At 36.8% G+C, this 21,834-nt stretch overlaps 1 protein-coding gene across 1 annotated transcript in view; it reads right to left on the bottom strand.

The window, feature by feature from the left end:
• Positions 1-2,696: 2,696 nt before the first annotated feature.
• LOC145996631 (very long chain fatty acid elongase AAEL008004-like) overlaps positions 2,697-21,834 on the bottom strand; it is a 104,290-nt gene continuing 85,152 nt past the window's right edge. The window contains exons 6-9 of the mRNA XM_083133203.1: positions 17,501-17,606; positions 12,045-12,181; positions 10,574-10,746; positions 2,697-4,259 (exon numbers count right to left, since the gene is read on the bottom strand). Coding sequence (XP_082989329.1) covers positions 10,588-10,746; positions 12,045-12,181; positions 17,501-17,606 — 402 coding nt within the window. The 3' untranslated portion in view covers positions 2,697-4,259; positions 10,574-10,587. The remainder of the gene's footprint in view (positions 4,260-10,573; positions 10,747-12,044; positions 12,182-17,500; positions 17,607-21,834) is intronic.

Here is a 21,834-nt window from a genome sequence, read left to right as displayed (position 1 = left end):
TTTAATGAACGGCACCCAGATCGACATCCTGTGTCTCATGTGAGTGTTGCCAACCTCTTCCAGAAATTCATGGATACTGGTTCAGTAGCGGACAAACCCAGGTCTGGAAGACCCACTACTGCAACAGACGAAGGCACAACCATAGCAATGTTGGCATCTGTTGCAACATCACCACACCGCAGTACTCGTCGCCTCTCAGCGGCATGTGGTGTCAGCCGTACATCCATCAGACGCATCCTAAAGAAAAACAATTGGCATCCGTACAAATTGCAACTTCAACATTATTTATCAGAAGACGACCCAGATCGACGCCTGGAATTCTGTGACTGGGTTGCCCAACTTGAAGCAGATCCCACATTCGCCTCAAAAATCCTGTTTTCCGACGAAGCGAATTTTTATGTGCAAGGAGAGGTCAAAAAAGGTAAAGGTATAGTGCTCTCCTGTGCATAGCACCACGCCATGAAGGCGTATAGGGGGTGTGGGGGTAACGCCCCACACTTTCTTGATCCGGTCATGAGTGGGGGTGATGTGATCAGCATCACGCCCCTGACCGCCTTTACCTCCCAGGGTTTCCCCCAGGTACCCATGTTATTCGACGCTGGGTGGGCGCCGGGGCCGCTTCCAACCTTAGAAAATTTCCCGGATTTGAACCGGCCGGGGATCGAACCCGGGACCTTGAGCATGGTAGTCAGATGCACAGGAGAGCACTTTACCTTTACCTTTTTTGACCTCTCCTTGCACATAAAAATTCGCTTCGTCGGAAAACAGGATTTTTGAGGCGAATGTGGGATCTGCTTCAAGTTGGGCAACCCAGTCACAGAATTCCAGGCGTCGATCTGGGTCGTCTTCTGATAAATAATGTTGAAGTTGCAATTTGTACGGATGCCAATTGTTTTTCTTTAGGATGCGTCTGATGGATGTACGGCTGACACCACATGCCGCTGAGAGGCGACGAGTACTGCGGTGTGGTGATGTTGCAACAGATGCCAACATTGCTATGGTTGTGCCTTCGTCTGTTGCAGTAGTGGGTCTTCCAGACCTGGGTTTGTCCGCTACTGAACCAGTATCCATGAATTTCTGGAAGAGGTTGGCAACACTCACATGAGACACAGGATGTCGATCTGGGTGCCGTTCATTAAATTCAGCTGCTACAACCCTTGCACTCCTTCCACCCCATGCCCTTATTAACTCTTTCCTCTCCTCTGTGGTTAGTTGCATGAGCCACCGCGGCCAACAAACAAAACTGTCGCTATTGGTCTGCTACCAATCCTCACTGGGTTGACCCCTGTAAATTGGTAGGAGCTGGTAAAGTTATGGTGTGGTGCGGCCTATGGGGTACCAAACTAATTGGTCCATTCGTCATTCCTGGTAACCTTAATGCTGATCATTATTTGGCAATGTTGCGTGATCTCATCCTGCCGTCCGTGTTGTCCGAGGATGGCACATTTCCCTTATTTTTCCAACAGGATGGTGCACCTCCCCATTATGGATTAAACGTCCGTGATTATCTGCATGAACAATTTCCTGGACGGTGAATCGGGCATCGTGGTCCCATTGAGTGGCCGGCAGGTTCACCCGATCTGACTCTATTGGATTTTTATTTGTGGGGTCATTTAAAGGTCAAGGTATACGCCGAGAAGATCAGGAATGTTGCTCACCTGGAAGAAAGGATCTTTGCAGCCTGTGCTGATATTTTACCTGACACACTTAGCAGGGTCATGGACAATTGGGGTGAACGACTACACACGTGCGTGGCGCTGGAGGTCGCTCACGTAGAGCACCATATGTAAAAGTGTGATTCCAACATTTGAATGCCTGTAACTTTTTAACAAATGAAGATTTCAACATTACGACTTCACCATTGTTTTCCTTATTAAATTCTAGCCTAAAATCATGTATCGCATGCCTACCTTCCCATTTACAAAACTGGACTTGTATCCAAGATGGCGGCTTTCAAGATGGCCGCCGTCAAGGGCACCCCCACCTTATGACTTCCCCCTAGGCCTAATGTGGTCACACATGGTTGTTATTCATCAATTTCCACTAAAACGATTTTTACAAGGGGTGGTATGGGACTTCTGGCCCAGCCTGTACTTCAATGCAAGTTACTGTTGTTTAAATTTCGTACAGCTATTTAATATTTTCTTTCAGACAATGCTATACGTTTTCCTTTTTTCTCGAAAAGCATCCAAGGCATGCAGCATATTTATATTATTATTTATTTAAAGCCTAGTGTTCTTATTGGTAAAGGTGATCTTAGCTATTGAAGTAGTTTGTCTCATATTCAACGTTAGGAGCATAATTCAGTGGAATATGATTTGATGTGTAGGTCCACATCCAGCCTATCTAAAGTGCATTTCAAAGAAACTTTCTGAAATTGCTAAAATCGTAGGACACAAGAACACTAAGTTAAAGGATCTCGAGTTTATTTCGTTGTTCGATTCCAAGGTAAAAATGTAGGCCCAGTCCAGTGAGTTATTGTGTAAGCTATTTTATATACTCATTATCCATTCCTATTAGCGAACAGAGATAGAAAAGCAACAAACATTATAATATATCTATAATGAAGCATGATGTTTTTCATACATTTCTTAAAATATGTATTTTTTATTCTATGTTGTGTATATTTTATGAACCTAAGGAAAGTAGGGATTTAGAGTATAAAATTATTAGAAAACTGAAAACAGCTACCACTCATAAATTGTTTTATTAATTTTCATGATAATAATGTGATGCTTGCAATTTGCGTTTTTTCAATATTCAAAGTGAAGCAATATGCATCATTTACAATATATTATACAATACTTCGAGAGGTAGGAACATACACACATACACATATATTAACACACACAAACAATTATAATACACTGGAATAAGAACCAGTATGTATTGGTTTTTAACTGGTAAATGTAGAAACATTTTCTACAATGTCTATAGTGTTTTCCAATAAAGCATTTCGAAAAATTCAATTATATAGTATATACACCTCAGTTACTACAGTAACACCTATACCTAGTAAATTGTCTTTTAACTTTGTAGCTTTGAGATACTGACATATAGTAAGTTGAATAATTATCATTCAAGAAATTGGAAATTTTCACCTTAAAAAAAATTGACTCTTTAATTCGATTCACATCCCAAAATATTAACCTCTATTTTGAAAATGAACTGATGAGAAAACGACAGTCTTTCAGTTGTTAATTTTGTATTTTGTGAATCACAACTGACTAAACTAAGTCATGGAGCACTGACAACCTTGTGAAATGATATAGGCTATTTATTACACATGCTACAGTCGCTCATTATATTTAATATATGAATGGCAGGATTATTTCATACATTTCAACACTCAGTAAACCAGCAGATTGTCTATTATTCGAATAGACCTTTATACACACATCATTTCAGTCTTTTTATACATCGACATCCTTGTGATGTGATACATTATTGACTCTTACCATAGAAATATTAATATTCTAATAAAAACTATTCAAATTGTCACAATAAGCATCTCAATGTTATTTATAACCATATTACTCATATGATGTAACAAACTTTTAACAAAAAAATATTGAAATTTTATTCGATTAATGAACCTAACCATTGATATTTGTCTTAACGCGATATGTATCGAATTTTCATATAAACCGATTGTCATAACATTGAACTGACTAATTCTCGACATTTCAAAGTCTATTCCTATTAACAATATTGGAACTATAACATTTAAGGTACAAAGATTGGCCAACATCATTGTTATTCGAGAACCTGAAGTTACAAAATACATTTCCAAAAATGCATATTCACATATTCATCTTCATGTAACAAACGCACGGGTAAAAATTAAAGATATAACAGCATGTTTCAACAAAGAGAATATTAATTATTTTTCTTTAGCATGTATATTTTTAGAAAAATCATTATCAACAGTTAAAGTGATAGTTTTAGCAGAAACTACGGACTCTGAACATGAACATCGCATCATGCACATTAAAAATATAAAACACACGTACTTACATAGCTACAAACATACACTCGATCACAAAAAATATATATTTAAACGTATTGTCTTGCACTGAATACGTCATTGAAAGCAAAGAACTGCAGCACTCTTCAGAATGTTCTAAAGGCACGTCTCTGCAATCCATTTTCTTCGAGTATTTTCCGTCATAACTTAAAATGTAAGTTATTCTGCGCCATGTTATACGGTTGGAGACGTTTATACATAATACAATGCAAGTTAATTTATTCGAAGTATCCTGAAACGAAAATATAATGTTTTGTAAAATTATAGAATTAATAGTCGCTTTTCCACTACTCATTAAAATAATAGGAAATGAGACATATAAACCTTAATTATTTTATCTTTATACTTTGAAAAATATTTTTTAATGCAATATTAAACTCCGTATTCAAAATGTCTGATTATTAGTTCAATTGTGGAAATGGTTCATGCATTACATTAAAAAAATCGCAGTTAGATAGCGATGCTTAACTTGTTCGGGTGCAAGAGAAACTGTGTAAATTCTTGCTTTAAATTTCTTACAATAAATGTTATTAATAGTCATGTCATGGCAGAAAGTACGAACAGTTTTTTATATCACATCACTTCTCAAACCAGGAGCCCTGAAAATAGTCACGGACCAACTGATTAAATATAACATACAGATAGCTGCCCTACAGGGAACAAGGTGGACAGATAATGTTATATGGGAAACAAAGACACATGTTATACAGTGGCAAAAATAAAGGAAATAGAAAAGCAGGGATGGCGTTCATAGTAGAGAGAAGAATGAAAGAGAACATAATTGATTTTAAGCCTATAGATGAGAGAATATGTAAAATAAGAAGGAGAACTAAATTCTTTATTGTAACCATCATAAATGTCTATGCACCTACAGAAGAAAAAGAACAATTAATAAAAGATGACTTCTATGATAACCTAGAAAAGTCAATAGACAGTGTGCCATCCAGCGATGCAAAGATGATAATGGGGGACCTGAACGTACAGATAGGTAAAGAAGAAATCTATAAAGAAACAATTGGAAGGCACAGCCAGCTTACATGGAAATTCGAACGATAATGGTCATAGATTTATTGGCAATTAGTAAAAATATGATGATAGCATCCACAATGTTCCCCAGAAAACAAATCCATAAATATCCATGGAGATCACCTGATGGAGGAACCAACAATCAAATAGACCATGTTTTGATAGATCGAAGGAGAGCAACAAGCATTATAAATGTACAATCATACAGAGGGACCAGTTGCGGAACAGACCATTACCTAGTCAAAGTAGTCTTCAGAGGACGAATAACAAAATCACAAAGAAACAAACATATGTACGATATTAAGAAACTGACAGATAAGATACATAGTGAGAGGTTTAAGAAAGAATTAGCGCACAAACTAGAACAAGTAGGCACAACCAACAAGCAAGTAACAGAAGAAGAAGAAGTGGAAGAAATATGGAATAAGATAAAATCAAATATTGAGGAAACAGCAAAGGTAGTGTTAGGACCAATGCAGTACAACAAAGGGAAGGAATGATTTGATGAGGAATGCAAAAGGGCCATCCAAGAAAGAGATACAGTATATCAGTCATATCTAGATAGACCAACAAGAGCAAGGAAACAAAAACTGGAAGAGCTAGGAAAAATAGTGTATAACATATGTCGAATGAATAAAAGAAAACATGTAACAGAGAAAATAAATAAAATCAATCAAGACTTTAAGCAAAGAAATACATACGTGCATACAATGAAATAAATAATATAAGGGAAGGATTTAAACCAAGAACAAACATCTGCAAAGATAGAGGGAAAACATTCTGGGGAATGAAAGGCAAATATTAAATAGATGGGCTGAACATTTTGAACAGTTACTGAACAACACAAAACCCCAAAATGAGGACCAAGAAATGAGACCAAGCAGGGAAGAAGAACCAAAAGATCCACCCACACTAGCAGAAATTCGAAAAGCTATTCGGAATCTAAAAAATAACAAAGCACCAGGGAAAGACAGGATACCAGCAGAAATATGGAGGGAAGAAGCAGTTAGAATCCCTACACTTACTCCTGTGCTATGTCTGGAGCCTAGAACATATGCCAGATGACTGGAAAGAGAGTATAATTTTCCCCATATTCAAGAAAGGGGATAAACAAATGTGTGAAAATTACAGGGGAATATCGTTGCTGTGTGTAGCATACAAGATATTGATAAGCATACTTAGGGAAATACTACAACGATATGCAGAAGAAGCATTAGGAGAGTGCCAAGCTGGCTTCAGAAAAGGCAGGTCTACAATATATGAAATACAGTCAGACAGATACTGGAGAAGTGTTGGGAAGGGAACTTAGAAATAACACAAGTCTCTGTCTATTTTAAACAAGCCTATGACTCCATTGAGAGAACTAAAATTGGAAACATATTGAGTACATTCAGAATATCCACAAAATTAATTCGATTGGTAGAAATGACGATGCAGAACACCAAACCACGTGTGAAGATACAAGCAAATATGGGAGAGAGCTTTTCAGTTAAACAAGGTCTCAAACAAGGAAATGGCTTGGCACCACTCCTGTTCAATCTGTCTTTGGAATATGTGATAACGAAACTAATGATAGATACCAGAAGAACATTAGAATATAAGTCGACCCAAATAGTTGGATATGCAGATGAACACCAATATCATAGGAAGATCAATAAGATCAATTAAAGAAGTAGTGGAAACACTAAGACAAGAAAAGGAAGGAAATTGGATTACAAATTAACACAAATAAATCAAAAATATTAGTCCAAACAAAGAAAGCAAAGTCAAAAGAAAATGATATAAAAATTGGAGAACATGAATTGGAAGTGGCATCAAGTTTTCCTTATCTAGAAGTATTCAACACAGACAAAAATGATGAGATGATAGAAGTAAGAAATAGATTACAAAGAACCAATAATGCATACTTCTCATTACTACCATTCCTTAAATATCATGGAGTAAACCATAGAGTCAAAGTTATGTTGTATAAAACCCTAATTCCAAGTATAATTATATATGGGAGTGAAACATGGACATTTAATCAAAGCGGGGCTGAAGTGGTGGACTTGTTTGAACGGAATATACTGAGGAAGATATTTGGGCCAATAAAAGTGCAAGATATCTGGAGAATAAGAACCAATCAGGAATTACTTGAACTTTTCAAAGACGTACCCATCTCAGCTTATATAAGAGCTAGAAGGTTAGAGTGGGCAGAACACGTATGGATGACAGCCAAATCCCCAAGAAGGTGATGCAAGAAAGTTTTGGAGGGAAAAGATCAGCGGGGAGACCCAGAAACAGATGGGAAGACGTGGTTGGAGCAGATGCAGTACAACTGCTTAGAACTAGGAATTGGAAGAGAGCAGCCTTGGAAGAGGAGGATTGGGGAGGGCATGGACCGAATACTGACCGGAGCGCCATAGAAGAAGAAGACGAAGTTTACATCACATCTTTATAGTATTAAAGTGGAGTAAGATGCGAAGGAAACCAAGTCTCAGCACTGCAACATTCGCTTAGGAGACTCAAACAAGGATGCACCCTGTCACCAGTCCTATTCTCACTGTTCATAGATTGGGTAGCACATGAGATTAAAATGGACCAGAATTCAATCCCATACATAGGAGTGCAAAGTATACCAGTTCTTATGTATGCAGACGACATAGTCATCTTGTCCGAGACAATAGAGGGTTTACAAAGGGGTATAGATAATATATTGAGGGGTGCAACAAATATAAAATGAAAGTAAACATTAAAAAATCAAAAATTATGACTTTCAAAAATGGCTATATGTTTAGCGGTCAGGAAACATGGATATACGGGGGGGATTTAATGGAGCGGGTTAAAAACTTCACGTACGTGGGGACAATACTTTCCTTGAGAGGAAGCTGGGCACACCAAATAAGAGCAAGAAAGACTAAAACAAAATATGCAATAGAACAAGTCATAAGGACAATAAATAAGGCACTTCAAATGCCTTTCTCGGTCATTCAAAACCTCTATTCATCAATAATATTAGGAACATTAAACTATGGAGTAGAATTGTGGGGGTTAATGGGGACAACACAATAACCGGCACACAAACAGAATTCTATAAGAGGATAATGGGCGTAAGCAGAGGTACGGCCAACTGTGGGATCCTCAAGGAATTGGGCTTGAACAGGGACACGGTACAAGCACGAATGACGGTTGTTAAATATTGGATGTGATTATCATTAGAGCACCAAACTACGCTGAGGGAACAATGCCTAGAAATACAGACAAGGGAGGAAAACTTTCACAACTGGGGTTGGGAAGTGAAGAATCTTATACAAGAATGGAATAGGTTAGGTATGGAAAGAGGGAGGAAGGGGGGAGCATTTCAACAGAAAAACAAATCGGAGACAGATTACTGGACATAGACAGACAAGAAATAACAGTAGACTGACAAACGAAGTCCTCAATCAGAGAACAGTTAAGAGTAAGAGAATGGCGGAAAGCGAAATATATTAATGTTGTGGGGAAAAAAAGGAAAGAGGCGCGCTGGCATGGTTCAGACTAGGGGGATGAAAACAATTAAGGAAGATAAACGAAGAAAAATAAACGATAGCTTCTATGTGCGATGGAGAGAAGACGGACGAGCATATCCTCCTGAACTGCCCTTCTACACGTGACCTAAGGGACAAGTTTCTGAAAAACTTAACAGGGAGGAAGGTGATAGAAGTGGCAAACGATAGAATAAAGACAAAAAAAGCGGGACAACAAGTGGGAAAACACCTGTGGGAAGTAATAGAACTGCGGGGGAAAGCTATTAGAGAAAACAGCGAAATTATTGATCATGCTCAAACCGAGCCATCTTTATAGTGTAACGTAAAGTGTGAACACCCCTTATCACATAAAGAATTTTCTTATATCTAATTTTCTTATTTTCTTATATATGATCAACTACTAAAAGTATCTGTATATTAGCATAACTATGGTACAATATTAATGCATGGCTGTAAGGGAAGAGTAAGTGTGTGTAAAGAAACATTTATGTAGTGCGTACAACGTACAGCTCGCACAAGGAAAATACAAATAAAATATTACCAAATATTAAAGTGGATACATTTTTGTTACAAATGTGTACATAATATTGAAATTAATAATAAACCAAAATCAAGTGTTGTTGATTTCTTAAAACGCTCCCAGAATAATATATAAGAATAAAAGGAGAGAATATTTAGAATAGAGGATGTCGTGTACAATGTAAATATTAATCGTTTGCTTTACCGTGAATTTTTATTCAGGTAATGGAAATTTTTCCGTGTATTTGCGATTTTCAAAATATGACAATCCTATGCAAGTACGTCAGAGTTAAATTTTGTATGGGGCTTCATATTGACTAATTCTTTTGTAAGAATGAAGGTTCTACGACACATAAATTCAATGGACAAACTTGTGGGTTTCTGTATTCTAATCTTGATTTCTTCTCCAAGAATTTTAGAGATTTTATATTATAAAATTGTATCTCTGAGAGGATGTATATTTGGACTTCATCGTTCTTACCTTTTACATAGACTCTTTCAATTATATAGATTGTAAAAAATAGCGTTCTTTCTTTATGCATATTTTGATGGCGCAGAAATTTTGCAATAATTTTCAATGGTGTCATCAGTGAAAAAGGAATGTGTTTGATTTGTCAAAAACATGAGTCAGTCTTGCTAACCCACACAATAGAAAATCCGTTTGAAGGACACGTCATTCCAACTAGTCAAAGCTAACCGATTCTGTTTATTAATGAATCGCATAGTCATTCATGAATATATGATTTTCACGTCAGCAACTCTTCGTGTTACGAAGCTGATCATTATTAAAATACGCAAGGCTTTGAGTAACTTGAAAACAATTGAAAAGCGCAGTGTGTTGGCCTAGTACCATTCACAATACCTGGTTACCTCCTCACCGTAAAGCTTGGTGAACAGGTTGCGACACGGTGTAGAGATGGGATGTTGGTATATGCCTTGGAGAAGAGTATGCAAACAGTATTTCACTTTAACCTAGCGGACAATACACCCAAGTCTCAGCAACAGTGATGAACGCACAAATCCGATGCCAAAAATTTCCTCAACTTCCCCTTAAATTTTTTCATAAAGGCCCAAATTATTGTCAATTTGTCTCAAAATTTACCCTCCTCCTCCCTAGGAAGGGAAAATTCTAGTAAACCGCAATTTGAATTCATAGAAATAAACAGTGTAATCACACGAACCTTTCCTGGTCAATGTATTATTACCAGTGTTTTTTTATTGTGTGTGTGGGCGGGAAGTATGTGAAGTGCTTCTTAAAGGGAGAAAACAAACCAGTGCCTTCTTATGAAGGTTCGTGCAGGCAGCCTTTGGACGCATGAATATACAGAAATCTGACATAGTGTTAAAGCAGCTTCAATTGTGGGCACCCAATATTTCATTGACCTGTCGCTGGACCCCTTTGGAGTGCAGGGCTTAGGGCCGCACCTTTAAGATTTGCCCTGCAGCAACTGGATTTGATAACGTGCTCTTCTGCTACTTACTTCGCAATACTAACCTTAATTTTTGGTGTTACGTTGATTTCACTTTATACGCCCGCCTGTAGAAGTCCGAGAAGAGGAAGAAGAAGAACATGGCGTTCACTCCTAAGAGGACGGTGATTCCCTTTGGGTAGTTGCAGCCGTTGAAGAGTATCTGCGCCGAGTGGAGGAACACCAAGCAGAACTGACCCTGCCAAACAAAAATATACGTGCTAAGCATGTTGGACATGTCGGTGAAACAATCGATTCTGACTTTGTATTGCTATTTTCATATTTGTTTAACGTGACGAGATTTTTAAAACAACAAAGTGGGACATTTTTCATAATTTCCTGAAGGAAAAACTGTACGGCAAAACACATTTTACACATTTTAATTTTCATTATTATTATTTATTATTTTTCAAAATTAACTAATTAACTATAAATACTGTGATATTCACTGCATTCTAACCAGCAGTCCTTTAGAATTAGAAGCCATTGATTGATATTTTGACGATAAATGGATCTTCTTCAGTACATCCTTCTTTTCAAATAGCATTTTGTTAAAGTTTGCACACGTCTCATTAAAGTTTCCTTATTAATGAACAGAGCTTTCTAAGTTTCTAAGTACTGAAAGAGCCTTCGTCATTTGTTTACAAACCATTCGTGTACAAGAACACTCGTTTAGTGGGGTCATTAGTTTCAGGTAAACAGAAAAGAAACTCCAATATTTTAAGAAGATTGGCACATTGTTAACATTGAAATGTTAACACAAAATAATTGATATCCAATAATACGCCATGGTTTCATAGTAATAGTAGAGAAGGTGTATTGTTGCAGTAATAAGTCATTGTCACAATAAGGAGACATTTTGGCGTCAGGTTTTACGGTCCAAAAATGTCGGGACAGAGACTCAAAAAATGGGACTGTCCCACCTAATACGGGACGTCGGATTACCTTATATTTTTTATCAATTTCAAGTTGTGTGAACTAAATAGCTGTAACTTCTTTCACAAAGATTTCAATAATTAATACAATGAATGTAATGATCAATCAAAATTTTCGGCTGCCTCGGCAAAAATGGACATGTTGCACCCTTCAAAGTATATGAGAAAAAAATCTCTTATCTTAAACCCTTGCCTTGAAGTTAAAAGAAGGGGTGTAAAGAGCTCCTTGAGAGAAATCAAAAGTGAATGGTTGTAAAGGGGCCTGCACAGGACACACTAACACATTAAATAGTTAAGGAGACACTAAAAATGTCCTCAGAAACCGTGTAAGAGGCTCGCTCTTCTCAAAAAAACTAAAAACATTTGGTAAAACATTGTCATCATCTCCCAACATGGATGATAAACAGTTGGGAAGATTAAAACTTTGTCTGAGGACCCACCTTGCCGGGCGAAAATTTTATCTTGAACCGGTCCTGGTACGCAGAACTAAAATACAGTACACTAACTGATTAATTCCTTAGCTTTAACGTAAGCTTGTACTACCAGTAAAGAGGTAAGTTACCATTTGGAGTGAGGTGAGGTACTTCTTCCACCACAAGTACTTCTGGTACTGGGGTCCCATGGCTGACACCAGATAATACCCGTACATAATGATGTGGACGAAGGAGTTGATCACACCAAGGAGAGTGCCATGACCACCTGGAAAATAATTCAAACAGTTTCACTGTTGCCCGAAGAAAGTACTTTAGGCTCAAGAAATTTACTTAAATCTAATTACAAAGTTGTACATTTTCTTTTTTGCAAGGTTTAACACGTCTCTGTATAATTTATGCTATATCTATCACCATAAACTGATCAACATTCTTTCTATTGGCTTTGCTCATAAGAGCAACCCTCATAGCAGGCCCGTAGCCAGAATTTAATTTCGGGGTGGGGGGGGGCTCAACCCTTATCAGCACGGGCGTCGCTAGAAATATTTATCAGACCATAGATAAAACTTGATTACTACAAATAATGATGACATTAATAAATATTGTTATTTTACAACAATAACTATTATAAACTATTAAAAATATACTAATTTCAATCCAAATTTATTGTTGTTATTACATAAATGGAGAGATCCACATCCACCGTATCAGTGAATATCTAATACAATTGTTGTCCTTTATTTTTCTTATATTTTGTACAGTTAGTGTACTAACTAACTAACTAACTCCCTAGCCTTCTTAAACCCGAAGGTTCATGACTGCAGCAACACAGGCCTTCCATCTTTCCCTATCTTGAGCAAGTTCTATATACTCTTTTCCATCCCTACCGATTTCCCTTAGGTCCATCTCAACGTTGTCCCTCCATCTTCGTCTTGGCCTTCCTACAGGTCTCTTACCATCAGGTTTCCCAACAAGAATCCTGTAAACTCCTCTTTCCTCTCCCATTCGTGCCACATGGCCTGCCCACCTAAGTCTTCTTGATTTAATTATTCTAATAATATCTGGACATGAATACAAATTATGTAGTTCTAAATTATGTAACCTTCTCCACTCACCTGTCTCCTCATCCCTTTTAGGTCCAAATATTTTCCTAAGGATCTTATTTTCAAATACTCTCAATTTATGTTCCTCTTTCAATGTGAGGGACCAAGTTTCACACCCATATAATACTAGAGGCAAAATTACTGTTTTGTATATTTTAACTTTTAGTTTCTTAGATATTAAACGAGAAGACAAAAGTTTATGAAGAGAGAAGTAACATGCATTTCCTGAATTAAGCCTACTTTTTATTTCCTCTTTAATATAATTTTCATTTGTTAATATTACTCCTAAGTATTTGAATTTGGAAACTGGTTAAAACGAGTTGTTATCAATAATTAGATTTTGATTATTACCTAACACTTGGTTTCGGCCTGTAAGCATATATTTAGTTTTCTCTTTGTTAACTTCCAAACCTATCTCTTTAGCAGTTTTGAAAAATATTTTAGCATTATTCTTAATTGTATTCACATCATCCCCCAGTAAGTCTACATCATCTGCATATGCTAACAACTGAGTCACACCATTTAATTTTAGTCCTTCTTTAGTTTCTTTTACCGTCCTAACAGCATATTCTAAGGCAAAATTAAAGAGCAATGGAGATAATGCATCTCCTTGTTTTAACCCATCATGAATTGTAAATTTGTCAGACATATTAATACCCACACGAATTTTACTTTCTGTTTCACTGGTGCATATTTTTATCATACTAACAAGCTTCTTAGGTATTCCAAATTCTACTAATATATTATATAATTTATCTCTTTTGACCGAATCATATGCTTTTTTGAAATCAATGAATAGCTGATGGACATTTTCATTATATTCCCACTTTTTTTCAAGTGTCTGTCTGATGTCAAAAATTTGATCTGTAGTTGATCTGTTACGTTTAAATCCACATTGATAATCACCTATAATTTCATTAGCATATGGGGTTAGTCTTGTTAAAAGAATGTTAGATAATATTTTATATGTTGTTGAGAGTAGAGAAATTCCACGGTAATTATTGCAGTTCATTTTATCACCTTTTTTAAACACAGGAACAATTATGGATTCTTTCCACTGTTGAGGGATTTCTTCTTTATTCCATATTAAACAAATTAATTTATGAATTTGACATATTAATGAATTTACACCATATTTAATTAACTCAGCTGGTATTAAATCAATGCCAGGTGCTTTGTTATTCTTTAGCCTTTTAATAGCATCTTTAACTTCAGTCAAGTTAGGTTCTGGAACTAAAGGTTCTGCTGTGTGGGCTTCATTTACTTCTGATTTATCTCCTACATGGACATTTAAAAGTTCATTAAAGTAGTTCTTCCATCTATTTAGAATATCGCTTGGGTCAGAAAGAAAATCACCGTCTTTATCTTTTATCAAGTTTACTTTAGGTTGCCACCCCTTTCTAAACTCATTTACACCTTTATATAAATCTCTGATATTTTTATTTTTGCTGTTTGTTTCAATTTCGTTAATTTTGCTTTTCAAGTAATCTCTTTTTTTACTTCTAAACGTGCGGTTAACTTCTCGCTTTATTCTATTATAATTGTTTAGATTTGTATCATCAGAGTTATTTAACCACCTAAGTCTAGCCTGATTTCTTATTTCTATTAGATTATGACATTCATTATCAAACCATGGCTTACTTTTTCTTGGTTTATGGTATCCTATACTTTCTTTAGCTGCTGATTCTATTGCATTACGTATGTGCTCCCAATTCTTATTTACGTCTGTTTCATTTATATTTTCATCATTATTTAAATCCTGCAAAACATCAAATCTATTTGACAGTTTAATTTGGTAATCTTTCTTAATTCTTTCATCAGTAAACTTTCCTGTATCAAATTTTAGAACTTTTAGATTTTGTTGCTTATGATTTATCACTGCGAGTCTTTCTCTTAATTTAGCAATTACTAAATAATGGTCACTGGCACAGTCAGCACCTCTATGTGTACGAACGTCAATTATACTAGTATGCCTTCTCTTATCAATGAGAATATGATCTATCTGATTATGAGTTTTACCATCTGGAGAAGACCAGGTATATTTATGGATATCTTTATGTTTAAAAGTGGTACTTTTCACAATTAAATTCTTTGAGGTTGCAAAAGTAATCAATCTTATACCATTATCATTACTTGATTCATGAAGACTTTCTTTACCAATCGTGGGTTTAAATGTCTCTTCTTTTTCAATCTGTGCATTACAGTCACCTAACAAAATTTTCATATCATACTGAGAAAATTTATCAAAGACCTGTTCTAACTCTGTATAAAAATCATCTTTAGTATTATCATCTTTATCTTCCGTTGGTGCATGTATGTTTATTAAAATAATTTTACACCACCTACCCTGTAAAACTGCATATGATATCCTATCATTAATAAATTCTACTGTTTTAAGAGCCGAGATAATTCTATTATTTATGAAAAAGCCTGTTCCAAAATTATGATTTTCAGTACCACCATAGAAAAAAGTATAATTTTTAGATTTACAATTCCCTTCTCCTGGCCACCTAACTTCCTGGACAGCTGCTACATCTAATTTATACTTAACTATCTCATTAACTGTACACTGAAATGCCCCAGGCCGGTAAAGGCTCAGAACATTCCAGGTGCCTAATTTAATATCCTTATTCCTAACGTAGATCTTATCCTTAGTCCAGGGACCTCCCAAAGTAGTCCCCACCCGGAGATCCGAACGGGGGACTATTTTACCTCCGGAATATTTTACCTTGGGAACATCCATGGCCTTATATTGCTGTTTCTTGACATTTTTTTTTTTTACAGTGCAGAGTTGTCAGCTCTACGCCTAACCCCCAATATGAATGGAGGAACTACTACACAAATCATAATTATTGTATTTTGTTATTAACTTTTTCACAATTGTTGAAAGAAAGTCTTGAACAGCTAGTGGTAAATTTTACTCATAAAGTTTATATTCTATGACGTTTCACAAAGTAAACTATATGTCTTGGAAGCTGTGGATCCATTTATTCTTTGGATTAAATGGAAGAATATAAAAATATAACCTGGTTCTTCTATTATACACTAAACTTTTTTTGATATAATCCAGTTTTTACTGTGGTTATAACATTATTTCTGTTATTAACAATAAAAATAATATTTAAATTAGATATTTGTAGGATTTCGGGAGGCTTCAGCCCTCTTAGCCCTACCACTGGCTACGTGCGTGCCATATAGGCGTCGAGTTTAAAGGGGCAAGGCACTTTCTGCCCCCCAAATTCCTCAAGAAGTATATACATTATACGTTAAAAAATATTGTTGTCAATCTTGCCTTCCAATATTTATGTGAACTGCTAAATGTCATTTCCATCTTCCTCTTTCTGTCTCTCTCTCTCTCTCTCTCTCTCTCTCTCTCTCTCTCTCTCTCTGTGTGTGTGTGTCTCTGTTTGTCTCTTTGCTGTGCTTATATATCCCTGTCTCATCTCTCTGTGTCCCTTTACTTTGTCTTACTTTCTCTCTCTCACACACACACTCACACTCTCTCTCAATTTCTGTCTGTCCCTTTTTCTGTTTACATATGTGTCTCATCTCTCTCACACATACACTTACTTTCTATCTTCTCTTTCCCTCTGTTTGTGTCTGTCACTTTCGCTGCTTATGCATGTGTCTGTGTATCTTCCTGCCTGTCTGCCCCTGCCTTTCTCTGCTTGTATTAACAAACCAGATGTATTTGAAAGTCGCCTTGCTCCCTCCATGTAACCCCTTTCCCTCTCGCCCGTTCTTTGGTCGAGCTCTCTCTAGTTACTAATTTGCTTAGTGTACTTGTTTCCGTTCACTTGCTCCACACACTCCTGGGACAGAGTATAGGTGTGAAACCAAGGGGAAAATAAAGAGATACGAGTTAGAATTGGAGAAACATCAACATTTTGACCCCAACACTTTGCAAGTTAGTTAGATTTTTCCAATGCAGGAACTTGCTTAAACTTCATTTTTTACAATGAAGTACTTGCACACATCTATCTAGTATATCAAATGTGGGATACCTGAAGAACAAGCTCATAATATTATTGAAGAATTTTCAAAAACATACTGCCTGTAGATTCCAAGAGATAGTAAAGTTGACTTTTCCACAGCGAATTTTGCTTCAAATATTTGCGTTTAATCCCATTTTCATGATTCGAAGAAGAAATTACGTACGCATTGTTCAGAATCTTATAAGATAGAAAAATGGCAACAGATATCGTTAGCTAAATTTCTTAATAGGTGCCTTTATTCCTAGCAACGATTACGTGAATATATTTCATAAGTTATTGTCAACAATGTGGCCGAGTTGTGTTTCAAAAATGTAAATGAAATTCTCCAGAAAGTTACTGATGTGTGAGGGAATTACAAATCATAATAGAACAAAATGTCATTCATTAATAATGATTCATATTCATATGAAAATATTTACAAGTATTCATAACATTTTTGTTTCTTTAAGAGCTTATGAATAATCTCTTTTGGTGAGTAAAATTTCTTACCAGCCAAAAATTTTGTTCCAATCCAGGCGCAGATTGGCATCATTGTATGATGATACAGATGTAGAAAAGACACTTGATTTTGCTTCTTTCGCATTACAAAGAAAACCTGAAATTTTGATCAATCATTAATTAAATAACTCTATATTAATGTAATTCTAAATTATAAATTTACATTATATTATACTACATTATAAATCCAAGTATAAAATATATTTAATAGTAGTAGATATTGACATCAGTGAGACATCAGAACAGCGTTAGAAGTCTCAATACTTATACATAAGTGTTCAACTTGTTCTTTATACATTATTGAAGTTCACTAGAATGAATTCGAGAAAGAGCATGAAAAACTTCATTATATAATTAATATTTCTAACGGTGCTGTGAAAGACCTGTGACAAAAGTTACTTAACATAAACTTGTCACATTCATATTCGAACATAAAAATCCTACTGTTGAAAATACATGTACTGGGTGTTCATAAAATCCCGGTACCATTACAAAAAAACGTAACTCCAAAACTACATGCAATAGAACAATGCTGTTGATTGTAAAATGAGTTACAACTCTCGACGTTTATATGCCAACCATAATTTTTCAACATGATGGGCACAACCTCATTGGTCCAAGGATGTTCGAGGTTTTTGGATAGGCATCTCCCTGGCAGGTGGATAGGCCGTGATGGACACCCTTGCATTTCTTCTTCTGGGGGTATGTCAAAGATTGTGTTTACCGCACTCCTGTTCCAGATGTTGCTACTCTTCGAAGAAGAATAACGGAGAGTATCCTAACTGTTACTGGTGATATACTGGGGCGTGTATGGGGAGAAGTTGATTATCGTCTTGATGTTCTGAGAGCAAAAAGGGGTGCACATTGAGTTGTATGGCATATAAACGTGGAGAGTTGTAGCTCATTTTGCAATCAACAGCATTATTCTATTGCATGTAGTTTCCGAGCTATGTTTTTTTGTAATGGTACCGGGACTTTATGAACATCCTGTATATTGGTTTCTTTTCAATGTTGAGAAATATGTGTGTCTGTTTGTATGTTAGAACAGCACTATGAAGGCAAAATAGCAGTTATATCTTCTTTACGTGTTGAAGTATCGAAATGAAAAATGACGTAGTGATGTGTATAATAAGACACATCCATTATGAAATCTGATAACGTTATAACACAATAAATTAAATTTGCAAAAATAAAAATTTCCAAAGTGTGATATTATGACCGGAAATATTTTTATCACTCATACTGATCTTTATATTTGATTCGAATTAATCAATTAAGAAGGTAATAAAATCTATATTTTTATTAACGACATAAATGAATTACATCATATTTTTTAAAAAATATATATGTAATGATAAATTGGGAAATTAGTGTGAAAAAAATAAATATATATTCTCATGCAGCTATTGAATGTTAAAATTAAGATAGATGATTTTAAACTACTACCAAATATTTTTTCATTGACACGTTTCCGTTGCTCACGCAAATCACACATATATGAATTCGGTATTGTTGTGAAGTACGGGGGCTATCCAGAAAGTAACTTACGTTTTGGTGGAGTGGGGCGAAGGGCGAGGCTAACGCCGCCATCTTCGTGTCACAGCGTCCCCTCACTCAGTACGCATCCATCTGTGGTAGCGTTCGGTTCGTGTTGCTTCTGCTGTGTTCACTGTGAATCTTAAAATTGTGTGCTGCAATCGAAAGTACTGCGAATTGTGAAGTGCTGTCAGTGCTTAGAATCTTGTTGGCGAAAAACCACAAACGAATTTAAATTCATCGGTATCTTTGTGAGGTGTACGGAAACGACGTAATGAGTGAAGGCGGAGTGAGGCAGTGGTGCAATATGTTTAAGAATGGCCATCACTAATGTGCACGATGTAGAGCGAACTGAGTGATGAAACGCTCTGACACCAAGATATCGGCGTTATACCGCCCCTCGCCCACTCCATCTAAACGTAAGTTACTTTCTAGATAGCCCTCGTACATTATATATTCTTTCATATTTAGTAGCACAAAATCAATTATCCCCACATTCTCAAATTTTACATGTAAATATAAATTAGTATTTTTTAAAAAAATACCGGCCTCGGGTGCACAGGTGCAGCTGAAATTTATACCATGTGTAGTGTTATTTGTTCTCAAAATCAGTGATATTTTTTAAAAATATTCGTGTTTTCATTTAAGCACACTTTTAATGCGAAATATACTCTATGTGATCAGAAGTATCCGGACACGCACCTGAAAATAATGTACAAGTTTGGGCAACCTTCCATCGGGAACACTGGCAGTCAATACAGTGTTGGCCCACCCTTATCCTTCATGACAGCGTAAACTCTCACAGGCATACTTTCAATCAGGTGCCGGAAGGTTTCCTGAGGAATGGTAGCCCGTTCCTCGCAGAGCGCCAAAATGAGAAGAGGTATTGATGTGGATCGATGTGGTCTAGCATGAAGTCGGCATTCCAAAACATCCCAGAGATGTTCTATGGGTTTCAAATCAGGACTCTGTGCAGGCCAGTCCATTAGTGGGACGTTCTTGTCGTCAAACCACACCCCCACAAGCCCTGCAGTATGGACGGGTGCTCGATCGTGTTGAAAGACACAATGGTCATCCCCGAACTGGTCTTCGGCTGTAGGCAGCATGAAAGCTGTTAAAATGTCAACGTAAGCTTGTGCCGTGACATTGCCATGTAAAGCAACAAGGGGGGCCAAGCCCCCTCCAGAAGAAACATGACCACACTGTAACCCCGCCACCTCCTAATTTCACTGTCGGCACTATACAGACTGGTAGATGTCGTTCACCAGGCATTCGCCACGCACACACCCTACTATCGGATCGCCACATTGTGTACTGTGATTCACCCTCCACACAACGGTTTTCCACTGTTCTACGGTCCAGTTTCGACGCTCCTTGCACCACACGAGGCGGCATTTGGCATTTGTCTGTGTGATGTTTGACTTATGGGCAGCTGCTCGGCCATGGAAAGCAAGTTGCCGCACCTTGCGCCAAACAGTAATGGTGCTTGGAGTAGATCCTTATGGAGTTCGGAATTCCTGTGTGATGGTGGCGATGGATGATTGACGATGATGCTGTACGACCCTCTTCAACACTTGATGGTCTCTGGAGGTCAACATGGGAGGTTGGCCTGCACGCTTTTGGGTTGTACACATCCCTTCACTATAACATTGGAAACAGTGGACAGAGGGATGTTTAGGAGGGTGGAAATCTCACACAGACTTCCTACACAAGTGGCATCCAACCAACTGACCACGTTGAAAGTTTGCGAGTTCCTCAGACCATCCCATACTGCTGTCTTACACTGTCTGCAGACTACTGAGTTCGCTGACTCTGTGTTCCACGCGGTAGATGGCAGTACTGTGACGCCCTCTATGGTAAACACACGTTTCGCGGTGTGTCCGGATACTTTTGATCACATAGAGTACATACAATTATACCTTCTGCCTGCTTTTAAACTAGTATTTTTATTTGTAGATCACATGACCTACACCTGGGGTATAAAGTGTTCCTCTTTTAAAAGACACTTAAATTATATATTAACTATAAAGCCAAGATTAATGATAGAGTTAAAATCCATAAATAAATTTACAGTTTACCACCTATTATTCAGTCATCTCATTCTTGTAACGATGATTATTTTCTACTAACCACAGAGATATTGGTACAATAGATTTAATTTTCGGAGTATGATCAGGAATAGTTGGAACATCATTAAGTATCCTAATTCGTAAAGAATTAGAATAATCAGGAAGCCTAATTGGAGATGACCAAATTTATAACGCAATCGTAACCGCACACGCATTAGTTATAATTACACCATGGACTGTATTTTGCACACTAACGAGGCTCTGGTGTCTGGACTCACGGCCAGTATTATCCTCCGTCGGGTTCGTGTTGTGTTGTTTCTATATGTTTGTGATCGTCCTTTCATTCATCTTATCACCATTCATCATCATCTTCGCGATTAGCCAAAAGTGTGAGAAAAGCGAAGTAAATTAAAACTAAATCAATCAATCAATAATCACCGCCCGTTCGTGACAGTTGCATACGTTGGAAACTATTTTTGAGGAAGTTATTTTAAAATTACTTCTCGTGCGATGTTACGGCTTCCGTATATCGGTAGGTGAGCATTAGATCCTCGCCAAAACTGTGACCCTTCTTTCGGTAACACATTTTTTTTCTCGCGCGATAAATACCTGTCTTACAAGTCCCGTGTAGCTGTAGGTGTATACTCGATACCGGCGAACAGCGGTGAGAATAATGCTGAGAACAAATTCAATCCTGGAAAGATTAGTTTCTGGAGCTAT

Source organism: Lepisma saccharinum, chromosome 1 (genome assembly GCF_977018435.1).
Source record: "Lepisma saccharinum chromosome 1, izLepSacc3.1, whole genome shotgun sequence".
NCBI classification, from domain to species: domain Eukaryota; kingdom Metazoa; phylum Arthropoda; class Insecta; order Zygentoma; family Lepismatidae; genus Lepisma; species Lepisma saccharinum.
This window is presented reverse-complemented; position numbering and strand designations above follow the sequence as displayed.